Source organism: Neophocaena asiaeorientalis, unplaced genomic scaffold (assembly GCF_003031525.2).
Source record: "Neophocaena asiaeorientalis asiaeorientalis breed wild unplaced genomic scaffold, Neophocaena_asiaeorientalis_V1.1 scaffold62, whole genome shotgun sequence".
Taxonomy (NCBI): domain Eukaryota; kingdom Metazoa; phylum Chordata; class Mammalia; order Artiodactyla; family Phocoenidae; genus Neophocaena; species Neophocaena asiaeorientalis.
This window is the reverse complement of record NW_020175191.1, coordinates 4,716,736-4,728,758: the sequence shown is the minus strand read 5'-3', so window position 1 is coordinate 4,728,758 and position 12,023 is coordinate 4,716,736. Positions and strand designations below refer to the sequence as shown.

The window sequence follows — 12,023 nt, the reverse complement described above, 5'->3', positions numbered from 1 at the left end:
TTAATTTATTTACGGCTGCATTGGGTCTTCGTTGCTGCATGCGGGCTTTCTCTAGTTGCAGCGAGTGGGGGCCCCTCTTCATTGCGGTGCATGGGCTTCTCAATGCGGTGGCTTCTCTTGTTGCGGAGCACGGGCTCTAGGCATGCGGGTTCAGTAGTTGTGGCACGTGGGCTCAGTAGTTGTGGCTCGTGGGCTCCAGAGCACAGGCTCAGTAGTTGTGGCGCACGGGCCCAGTTGCTCCGCGGCACGTGGGATCTTCCCGGACCAGGGCTCAAACCCATGTCCCCTGCATTGGCAGGCGGGTTCTTAACCACTGTGCCACCAGGGAAGTCCGCTCTTAGGAGTTTTATAGTTTTGCATTTTACAATTAGGTCTGTGATCTATCTTGAGTTAATTTTTGTGAAGAGTGTAAGGTTTGTGTCTAGATTCATTTTTTTTTTCTAGTAGTTTGAACACCATTTGTTGAAGAGACTATCCTTACTCCGCTTTTCCTTTGACCTGTGTCAGAGATCAGTTGACTGTATTTATGATGCTAATGTAAATGGTATTGTGCTTTTACTTTTAGATTCTATTTATTCATTATTGGTATATAGGAAAGCAGTTGACTTTTGTATGTTAACCTCTTGTATCCTGCAGTCTTGCTGTAATCTCTTAATTCAGGAGTTTCTTTGTCAATAAAAACTTTTTTATTTTTACATAGGCAATCATGTCACCTGCAAACAAAGACAGTTTTATGACTTCCTTCCCAATGTGTATACCTTTTAAGTCTTTTTCTTGCCTTATTGAAAAGGAATAGTGAGAAGGGACATCTTTGCATTGTTCCTGATCTTAGTGGGAAAGCTTTGAGTTTCTCACCATTAAGTGTGATGTTAGCTATAGGTTTTTTCTAGGTAGTCTTTGTCAAGTTGAGGAAGTTCCATTCTGTTCCTAGTTTACTGTGAGTTTTCTTAATGAATGGGTGTTGAATTTTGTCAAATACTTTTTCTGCAGCTGTTGATATGACCATGTGATTTTCTTTTTTAGTTTGATGTGATATGTTATAATACATTGATTGATTTTCGAATGTTGAACAACTACACCTGGGATGAATCTCATTTGGTTCTGGTATATAATTTTTTTTATATTTTTTGGATTCGATTTGCTAATATTTTGTTGAGAATTTTTGCACCTATGTTCATGAGAAATATTTGTCTGTAGTTTTCTTATAATGCCTTTGTTGATTTTGGTATTAGGGTAATGCTGGCCTGATAGAATGAGTTAGGAAGGGGTATTCCCTCTGTCTCCATCCTATGAAAGAGATTGTAGAGAACTGGTATAATTTCTTCCTTAAATGTTTGGTAGAATTCGCCAGTGACCCCATCTGGGCCTGGTGCTTTGTGTTTTGGACGGTTATGAATTATTGATTAAGTGTCTTTAATAGGTATAGACCTATTCAGATCATCTTTGCTTCTTGTGTGAGTTTTTGCGGATTGTATATTTCAAGGAATTGGTCCATTTCATCTGCGTTATCAAATTTGTGGTCATACAGTGGTTCATAGGGTTCCTTTATTATTCTTTTAATTTCCATAGAATCTTATAATTTCCTCTCTTTCATTTTGGATATTAATAACTTGTACCCTCTTTTTTTCTTTGTTAACCTGGCTAGAGGCTTATTGATTTTATTGATATTTTCAGAAAACCAGCTTTTGGTTTCATTGACTTTCTCTGTTGATTTTCTGTTTTTAATTTCATTGATTTCTACCCTACTTCTTATTTCTTCTGCTTACTTTGGATTTACTTTATCCTAATTTCCTAAGGTAGAAACTTATATTATTGATTTAAGATTTTTATTCTTTTCTAATTCAATGCTATAAATTTTCCTCTAAGCACTGCTTTCCCTGCATATCATAGGTTTTGCTATGTCATATTTTAATTTTCATTTATTGATAGTTTAAAAGTATTTTTTAAAAATTTCTCTTGAGATTTTCTTCTGTGACCTGTGTGTTATTTAGAGGTGTGTCGTTTAATCTCCACATATTTTGGTATTTTCCAGTTATCTCTCTATTATTGATTTCTAGTTTAATTCCATTTTGGTCTACCAGCAGATATTGTATGGTTTCTATATTCTAAAATTTGTTAAGGGGTATTTTATGGCCCAGAATGTGATCTGTGTTGGTGAATGTTCCATGTGAGCATGAGAAGAATGTGTATTCTACTGTCGTTGGATGAAATAGTCTGTAGATGTCTATTGTATCCAGTTCATTGAAGGTGTTGTTGAGTTCAGCTGTGTTCTTATGGATTTACTGCTTGCTGATTCTGTCCATTTCTGAGAGAGAGGTGTTGACATCATCAGCTATGCTAGTGGATTCATCTTTTTTTCCTTGCAGTTCTATCAGTTTTTGCCTCATGTAGTTTGATGCTCTGTTGTTATGTGCATATGCAGTAAGACCTGTTAGGTCTTCTTGGAGAATTGACTCCTTTAATCATTATGTAATGTCCTTCCTCATTCCTGATAATTTTCCTTACTTTGAAGTCTGTCTAAAATTAATGTAGCCACTCCAGCTCTTTTGATTAGTGTTAACATGGTATATTTTTCTCCATTCATTTACTTTTAATCTGTTTGTCTTTATGTTTAAAGTGGGTTTCTTGTAGACAAGATATAGTTGGGTAGTGTTTTTAATCCATTCTGACAATCTCTGTCTTTTAATGGGTACATTTAGACCATTGACATTCAAAGTGATTATTGACATAGTTGGATTAATATCTACCGTATTCATTACTATTTTTTGTTGCCCTTGTTTTTTGTTCCTATTTTTGTCTCCCACTCTTTTTATGTCTTCTGTGTCTAGTCCTTTTTATACAGTTATATATAATACTTGGATCATTTTAATTTAGAGAAGTGATAACTTACTTATTGCAAAACAAAGAGTACAGAAATGTCTAAAGTAAAAAATGTTATTTTTGATCCCTGCCCAGAGGAACCTTCTATTGTAGGCTGAGAGGGAAGATGGAAGGGACAGTGGGGTCAGGAGATACCTTGGCCAGGGTCGGGGCTCTTTTATTTTTTTTTTCTTTGCGACATGCGGGCCTCTCACTGTTGTGGCCTCTCCCGTTGCGGAGCACAGGCTCCGGACACGCAGGCCCAGCGACCATGGCCCACGGGCCCAGACGCTCCGCCGCACTTGGGATCCTCTCGGACTGGGGCACGAACCCGTGTCCCCTGCATCGGCATGCGGACTCTCAACCACTGCGCCACCAGGGAAGCCCGGGGCTCTGTCTTTTTGAAGGTAGCAGCATCTAGGAAAATGAGATCTGGACAGCAGGGGCAGTGCCAGGAGAAGGAAATGGGGAATGTGGGGTATAGAATGGGAATTAAACTGCTGAGAAGAAAAAGTTAATTTCTATTTCTATGTTAAGGTCCACTTCCTAAGAGCAGCATTATTTTTAAGGGTCAGAGGCCCTTTGTGGGGTCGGAAGGGAATGCAGAAGGCATTTAATAAGCAGGTGCAGCTGAATGTGTATGGTTAAAGTACAATCTAGTCTCTATTTATTTATTTATTTGTCATGACTGTTTATAACCGGCTTCCGACTCGGACAAGTTGTTTTGACCCTGATGCCCTGGCTCATTCAGGCCACTTAACACTGTTTACCTTTCAGGGGAATAATCTAGTGCTTTTGTAAGGTCTGTAAATAAAATGCAGTCTAGGTGAGCTCAGTATTGCATCATCATAGCCAGTATCTGATGGGCCTCAGCTGCTTTCTTCTGCCCATTCACTAGAGGAGAATGAAACTTTCTTGACCCAAATCAGCAAAGGGAGGAGCTCAAAGCTATTGAGAGTCTTAAATCAGGATCTGGTCTTTAATTTGGGCACCTGGCTGGCACTCTGTAGATAAAGACATCTCGACACTGCTCTGCATTAGAGTTTTTAAAACTCCTAATGCCCAGGCTTCTGCACCCCAGACCAGTTACATGGGGTGGGGCCTGGGCCCTGTTAGTTTTTAAAGCTCTCCAGGTTGATCCCAGTGTGGGTCTAAGGTTGAGAAGTAGTGCCCTACCAAAGGTGCTGGCTGGGCCTGACCTGCTTGCAGCCTTCTTTGCAGCGGGTGGGGCGTGGTTGTGGCTGTTTTGTCGTAGAACGTTGAAATGCAGGGAGACCTAAAAGTTACGAATGTAGTTACATTGTTTTCAAAGTTCTGCATCTCTGGAGAACTGCAAACATTTGGTTCAAGTGTCATTATATACATATATATATATTTTTAAATTGTTGTAGGACACATAGTAAAAACGTTACACACTAAATTTTAACATACTGAAAATAACTAATGAGCTGTCTTCTCCATGACCTTCAATATAGTTGTGAATGCTGTCAACCAGAATGTATCACGTAAATTCACGTACCACCTCCATCTGTTGATTTGCCACCTCTCCCCACCCCCCTTTTCACTTTCCTTGCTTCTGCTGCTTAAGCCAAGGTGGGGTTCCACGTAAAATTTTGTTTGGGAGAAAAGGTTGTGCACGAATAAAAGTTTATAAGCCACAGGCCTTTCCTTGTAGCGTCTGTTTTAGATTAGATCAGCTTGCTTTGAGGCTCAAGCATCCACCGGGCTGGGCTTAAAGTTGCATCCTGCTAGGATTTGAGCTGTCCCGGCTGTTCCCCAGCTGGATCCACTGCAGATAAGTTTAAGCTGGAGCAGCCGTGATTGCCTTTTGGAGGGAGAGTGGGAGAAGCTTTCATGGGAGTGGGAGTGGGCTGCAGCTGTGGGTGGAGGTGGGTGACCCCACAAATGGTGTCATCGTCGAGAGGCCACTGGCGTGTCCTTGAGGGATCACTGGCCAAAATCCTGTCCTCTCTGGATCCAGAGCCACAGAGTATTCCAGCCAGGAGGGGCCCTAGCTAGCAGCTCTTTCTTAAGGACTAATTATGGGCTAGGCCCCATGCTAGGGGCTTTATATATGTTATCTAATTCAGTCTTTTGATAACTCTACGAGGCACACATGGTTATCCCTATCTTACAGATGAGAAAACTGAAGCTTGGAGAGGTTAAGTAACTTATCCAAGGTCACAACTAATCTAATAAGTGACAAAGCCAGCATTGGCACATGTGCTAGTCCACGCCAAAGCCTTCTTAGAAATCATTTTGTGGATGAAGAGATCAAGGTACAAGAGAGGAAAAGCAGCTTGTCCAAGATGGCACAGCCAGCTCCAGTTCCTGGCAAAGCTGTGACTAGCCCTCCCCTGCTCTTTCTGCCACAGTGCTGTGCGCCCCCTGCTGTCAAGGGGAAGGCCACAGGGGTGTGCCCCCCTCCCACCTTCTCAGTGGCTCAGGCAGAATCAGTTGCGCTGGCATGGAATGAGTAAGCAAACTCACTATATTTCCCGCCCCTGAGTCTGCGAGGGGAGACCATGTTAAGAACATGGAGAAGGCAGGCAGAGGCCAGGCGGAGACGCTTATCCCAGCCAGAAGGTGGGGCGGCCGGTGGTGAATCAGAGCTCAGTCTCCAGAGCAGCCTGACTTTTGGGGGGGGGGGGGGCGCCGTCTGCCCCCATCGACGGCGTGTGGGCATCTGGGCGTCAGGGATGTGCGTCAGCCCTTTCCATTCCTGTTCATGTGTACTCCGAACAGCGGCCTGCAGGAGCTCAGCTTTGCCTCTGCATATGGAGGGAAGAGGGTGTAACGAATGCTCTACATAGTGTCACGGGAGTAGCTACCTCTTGCAAATAAGGGTGCAGCACCAAAGAAAGGGCCCCAGGACTCCCTCCTACCAGCCCTCTAATCAAGAAAGGAGCATTTATTTCGTTTCAGCCAGATTGCAAGGCGGTTGGTTTTATTTACTTTCCTCTGAATTTGTGCCAGGGATTCAACTTTTCCTGCTCATTTTATTAAAAACTTTATAAAGGGCATTAATAAATAGATATAAAACTGCCGCATAAATGACAGAGGGACTAAATGAAATTCCCAAGAGTCAGCCATTGAATAAGTAACAGAACCATGTCCTTGCGTGATCAAATTCCCATATATGCAAATTAGAGACAGTGCTTTACCACAGTGTTTTAATTAATATTTATAAATCAAAGAGCGCCTCAGAAAGGGCCAGTAAGCTACTTATATTATCACCGTGTCACACGAATAACAAAACCTTTGAACATTGCTGCCTGCTTTGCATTTTGGTCTGAGAAGTAAGTGAGCCTGTTGTGTGTGTCTCCCCCACAGGGGTAGTGTCAGCACAGCGGCAAGTCGCCGTCCAGGAAGGACCCTTGTACCGCACAGAGGGCTCCCACATCACCATCTGGTGCAACGTCAGTGGCTACCAGGGGCCTTCTGAGCAGAATTTCCAGTGGTCCATTTACCTGCCTTCCGCCCCTGAGCGCGAGGTCCAGATTGTCAGCACCATGGACTCTTCCTTCCCTTACGCCATCTATACCCAGCGTGTCCGCAGCGGGAAGATCTACGTGGAGAGGGTCCAGGGGAACTCGGCTTTACTGCACATCACCGATCTCCAGGCCCGGGATGCTGGGGAGTATGAATGCCACACGCCCAACACCGATGAGCGATACTTCGGGAGTTACAGTGCCAAGATGAACCTCATGGGTAAGGAGATAACTGTGTTCACATGGCTGCTGTTCTGTCTGAGTGTCATAGTCAGTGCGAGCTGCTCTCATAAATTATCATAGACTGCACTGGGTGCTTAAACAGCAAGCATTTTATTTCCCAGTTCTGGAGGCTGGAAGTCCCAGATCAGGGTGCCAGCATGGTTAGTACTGGTGAGAGCCCTCTTCAGGGTTGCAGAGTACTGACTTCTTGTTGTCTCCTTACATGGCAGAAAGGGAAGGAGAAAGCTGTCTGGGGTCCGTTTATAAGGGCACTAATCCCAGGGACTTTCCTGGAGGTCCAGTGGTTAAGACTCCACGCTTCCACTGCAGCGGGCACGGGTTCAATCCCTGCTCTGGGAACTAGGACCCTGCATGCAGTGTGGTGCAGCCAAAGAAAAAGGTGGGGGGCACTAATCCCGTTCATGAGGGCTTCACCCTCATGACCTAATCGCCTCCCCAAAGCCTCATCTCCAGATACCATCACACTGGGGATCAGGTTTCAACACAGGAATTTGGGGGGGAACATAAACATTCAATCCATAACACTGAGTCACTTCTTTTATAGTGCAGTTTTATTTGACTTTAAAAGGAGAATCCAAAGCTCCCCAAATATTTTAGAGGTCAACAGGTAGCATAAGTGAACCAAGTTTGTGTGTTCAATTGTAACTAGTAGAAAGCTGAAGCTAAAACTTAAAGAAGATCTAATGCAGATGTTAAGAATTTCAGAGACGGTTAACTGACCCTCGAGCTGGTGAAAGGGGATATAAAAATATAAGGCAAGGACATTTGTGGTTGATAAGCTGAAGAACTGATGAGGAACGCTAAGCAGGTGACATCAGCTGGAAGAGAGGCCAAACCTCTAAGAAACTATGGGCCTTTGTCTTTTTTTAAATTTTATTTATTTTTTTATACAGCAGGTTCTTATTAGTTACCTATTTTATACTATTAGTGTATACTAATACTATGTCAATCCTAATCTCCCAATTCATCACACCACCACCACCACCCCTCCCGCCACTTTCCCCCCTTGGTGTCCATACGTTTGTTCTCTACATCTGTGCCTCTATTTCTGCCCTGCAAACTGGTGCATCTGTACCATTTTTCTAGGCTCCACATATATGCGTTAATATACATATTAACGCATATTTGTTTTTCTCTTTCTGACTTACTTCTCTCTTACTTACAGTCTCTAGATCCATCCACGTCTCAACAACAGACCCAATTTCGTTCCTTTTTATGGCTGAGTAACATTCCATTGCATGTATCTACCACATCTTTTTTATTCATTCGTCTGTCGCTGGGCGTTTAGGTTGCTTCCATGACCTGGCTATTGTAAATTAGTGCTGCAATGAACATTGGGGTGCATGTGTCTTTTTGAATTATGGTTTTCTCTGGGTATATGCCCAGTAGTGGGATTCTTGGGTCATATGATAATTCTATTTTTATTTCTTTAAGGAACCTCCATACTGTTCTCCATAGTGGCTGTATCAATTTACATTCCCACCAACAGTGCAAGAGGGTTCCCTTTTCTCCACACCCTCTCCAGCATTTATTGTTTGTAGATTTTCTGATGATGCCCATTCTAACTGGTGTGAGGTGATACCTCATTGTAGTTTGGATTTGCATTTCCCTAATAATTAGTGATGTTGAGCAGCTTTTCATGTGCTTCTTGGCCATATGTATGTCTTCTTTGGAGAGATGTCTATTTAGGTCTTCTGCCCACTTTTGGATTGGGTTGTTTGCTTTTTTAATATTGAGCTGCATGAGCTGTTTATATATTTTGGAGATTAATCCTTTGTCCGATGATTCATTTGCAAATATTTTATCCCATTCTGAGGGTTGTCTTTTTGTCTTGTTTGTAGTTTTCCTTTGCTTTGCAAAAGCTTTTAAGTTTCATTAGGTCCCATTTGTTTATTTTTGTTTTTATTTCCATTACTCTAGGAGGTGGATCAAAAAAGATCCTGCTGTGATTTATGTCAAAGTGTGTTCCTCCTATGTTTTCCTCTGAGAGTTTTAGTGTCCAGTCTTACATTTAGATCTCTAATCCATTTTGAGTTTATTTTTGTGTATGTTGTTAGGAAGTGTTCTAATTTCATTCTTCTACATGTAGCTGTCAAGTTTTCCCAGAACCACTTATTGAAGAGACTGTCTTTTCTCCACTGTATATCCTTGCCTCCTTTGTCATAGATTAGTTGACCATAGGTGTGTGGGTTTATCTCTGGGCTTTCTATTCTGTTCCATTGATCTATATTTCTGTTTTTGTGCCAGTACCATATTGTCTTGATTACTGTAGCTTTGTAGTATAGTCCGAAGTCAGGGAGTCTGATTCCTCCAGCTCCGTTTTTGTCCCTCATGAGTGCTTTGGCTATCCGGGGTCTTTTGTGTCTCCATACAAATTTTAAGATTTTTTTGTTCTAGTTCTGTAAAAAATGCAACTGGTAATTTGATAGGGATTGCATTGAATCTGTAGATTGCTTTGGGTAGTATAGTCATTTTTACAATATTGATTCTTCCAATCCACGAACATGGTATATCTCTCTATCTGTTTGTGTCTTCTTTGTTTTCTTTCATCAGTGTCTTATAGTTTTTTGAGTACATGTCTTTTACCTCCTTAGGTAGGTTTATTCCTAGGTATTTTATTCTTTTTGTTGCAATGGTGAATGGGATTGTTTCCTTAATTTCTCTTTCTGATCTTTCATTGTTAGTGTATAGGAATGCAAGAGATTTCTGTGCATTAATTTTGTATCCTGCAACTTTACCAGATTCATTGATGAGCTCTAGTAGTTTTCTGGTGGCACCTTTAGGATTCTCTATGTATAGTATCATGTCATCTGCAAACAGTGACAGTTTTACTTCTTCTTTTCCAATTTGTATTCCTTTTATTTCTTTTTCTTCTCTAATTGCTGTGGCTAGGACTTCCAAAACTATGTTGAATAATAGTGGCGAGAGTAGACATCCTTGTCAGACTGCATGTGTCCCTAGGTCTGAAGTGGGTCTCTTGTAGACAGCATATATATGGGTCTTTTTTTGTATCCATTCAGCAAGCCTGTGTCTTTTGGTTGGAGCATTTAATCCATTCATGTTTAAGGTAATTATCGATATGTTTCTTTCTATGACCATTTCCTTAATTGTTTTGGGTTTGTTTTTGTAGGTCCTTTTCTTCTCTTGTGTTTCCCACTTATAGGAGTTCTTATAGCATTTGTTGTAGAGCTGGTTTGGTGGTGCTGAATTCTCTTAGCTTTTGATTGTCTGTAAAGCTTTTGATTTCTATGTCAAATCTGAATTAGATCCTTGCCAGGTAGAGTAATCTTGGTTGTAGGTTCTTCCCTTTCATCACTTTAAATATATCATGCCACTCCTTTCTGGCTTGTAGAGTTTCTGCTGAGAAATCAGCTGTTAACCTGATGGGAGTTCCCTTGTATGTTATTTGTTGTTTTTCCCTTGTTACTTTCAATAATTTTTCTTTGTCTTTAATTTTTGACGGTTTGATTACTATGTGTCTTGGCGTGTTTCTCCTTGGGTTTATCCTGCCTGGGACTCTGCGCTTCCTGGACTTGGGTGGCTATTTCCTTTTCCATGTTAGAGAAGTTTTCTACTTTAATCTCTTCAGATATTTTCTCGGGTCCCTTCTCTCTCTCTTCTCCTTCTGGGACCCCTATAATGCGAATGTTGTTGCATTTAATGTTGTCCCAGAGGTCTCTTATGCTGTCTTCATTTCTTTTCATTCCTTTTTCTTTTTTCTGTTCTGCAGCAGTGAATGCCACCATTCTGTCTTCCAGGTCACTTATCCATTCTTCTGCCTCAGTTATGCTGCTATTGATTCCTTCAGGTGTATTTTTCATTTCAGTTATTGTATTGTTCATCTGTGTTTGTTTGGTTTTTAATTCTTCTAGGTCTTTGTTAAACATTTCTTGCATCTTCTTGATCTTCGCCTCCATTATTTTTCTGAGGCCCTGGATCATCTTCACTATCATTATTCTGAATTTTTTTTTCTGGAAGGTTGCCTATTACCACTTCATTTAGTTGTTTTTCTGGGGTTTTATCTTGTTCCTTCATCTGGTACAAAGTCCTCTGCCTTTTCATCTTGTCTATCTTTCTGTGAATGTGGTTTTCCTTCCACAGGCTGCAAAATTGTAGTTCTTCTTGCTTCTGCTGTCTGCCCTCTGGTGGATGAGTTTATCTAGAGGTTTGTGCAAGCTTCCTGACGGGAGGGACCGGTGGTGGGTAGAGCTGGGTGTTGTTCTCAGTGATGGGCCTTTGGAACGTGGCTCTGAGCTGCCTGGGGCGCTGCTGAGTCAGGAAGCTAATGCAGCTGCAGGACCATGCTCAGGCCTGAAGTGGGTCTGTGTGTCCTTTGGCTCCAGGGTAAGGAATTTTGTACCAGCTGTCTCCCTTGGCCCCTGGATGATGGAGGGAGGTGGAGGAGAAGGGAGAGGGATTTCATTGTGGCCGGCTCTGCGCCACAGTGTTTGCCAATGTGAAGGGTCAGAAATATCAAGGCTGTTCTGTTTTTCTGTCCACGTCATAATTTCCAGGCTTAATTGTGATAATAAAAAAACTAGAAATTAAGATTTCGACCCTTCACATCAGAGAGGGGATCATGTTTAGTCTCCGCAGGAAACTGCTGACCAGGTGACCACAGAGGAAATCTCATTGCTTGCCTGACTCATCCCCATACCATGGCTTCCTTCCAGCCCACGAACATGACACATGTTGACACATGAATAATATGAAAATTAAACCTACTAAAAAATTGAGGATGCTGCTGCTTCTCTCTACCACAACCTTTATTTATTTATTTATGTATGGCTGCTTTGGGTCTTCGTTGCTGCGCACGGGCTTTCTCTAGTTGCATCAAGCAGGGGCTACTCTTTGTTGTGGTGCACGGGCTTCTCATTGTGGTGGCTTCTGTTGTTGCAGAGCACGGGCTCTAGGCGCATGGGCTTCAGTAGTTGTGGCTCCCGGGCTCTAGAGCACAGGCTCAGTAGTTGTGCTGCATGGGGTTAGTTGCTCTGTGGCATGTGGGGTCTTCCTGGACCAGGGCTCGAACCTGTGTCTCCTGCATTGGCAGGTGGATTCTTAACCACTGTACCACCAGGGAAGTCCTTTTTTAAAAAAAAAAAAAAAAGAAGAAGAAGAAGAAGAAATAACCTTCCTAGTGCACTGCACTGCTGACATGGGGGTGGGGTGGCTAGAAGGGAGAAAATGAGCAAGTTGTATAGAAAATGGGAAACTCGAAGTTCCAGGAACTCTTTTTGTTTGAAGTTCAGTGAGAAGCCAAGTTAAAATGTCTGGAAGCAATACTACCGTGAACAGCAAAATCTTATTTGACCTGACACAGAATTCCTTTTACATGTTATTTTCAGGGAGTTCATTTATTATATAAACTGAAATTTGACCCACTTTCTTTTAAGTCTACAAACATGATTTTACTTATGTATTTTTTTTATT

At 42.0% G+C, this 12,023-nt stretch overlaps 1 protein-coding gene across 2 annotated transcripts in view; it reads left to right on the top strand.

Moving 5' to 3' along the window:
• The window catches only part of IGSF3 (immunoglobulin superfamily member 3), a 96,534-nt gene that overhangs the window by 48,064 nt on the left and 36,447 nt on the right, over nucleotides 1-12,023 (top strand). For both annotated transcript variants that reach the window (XR_003005887.1, XM_024764923.1), the window contains exon 3: nucleotides 6,193-6,570. Coding sequence is in view for 1 of the 2 variants with exons in the window: in XM_024764923.1 (XP_024620691.1) it covers nucleotides 6,193-6,570 (378 nt within the window). In the remaining variant the exon portion in view is untranslated. The remainder of the gene's footprint in view (nucleotides 1-6,192; nucleotides 6,571-12,023) is intronic.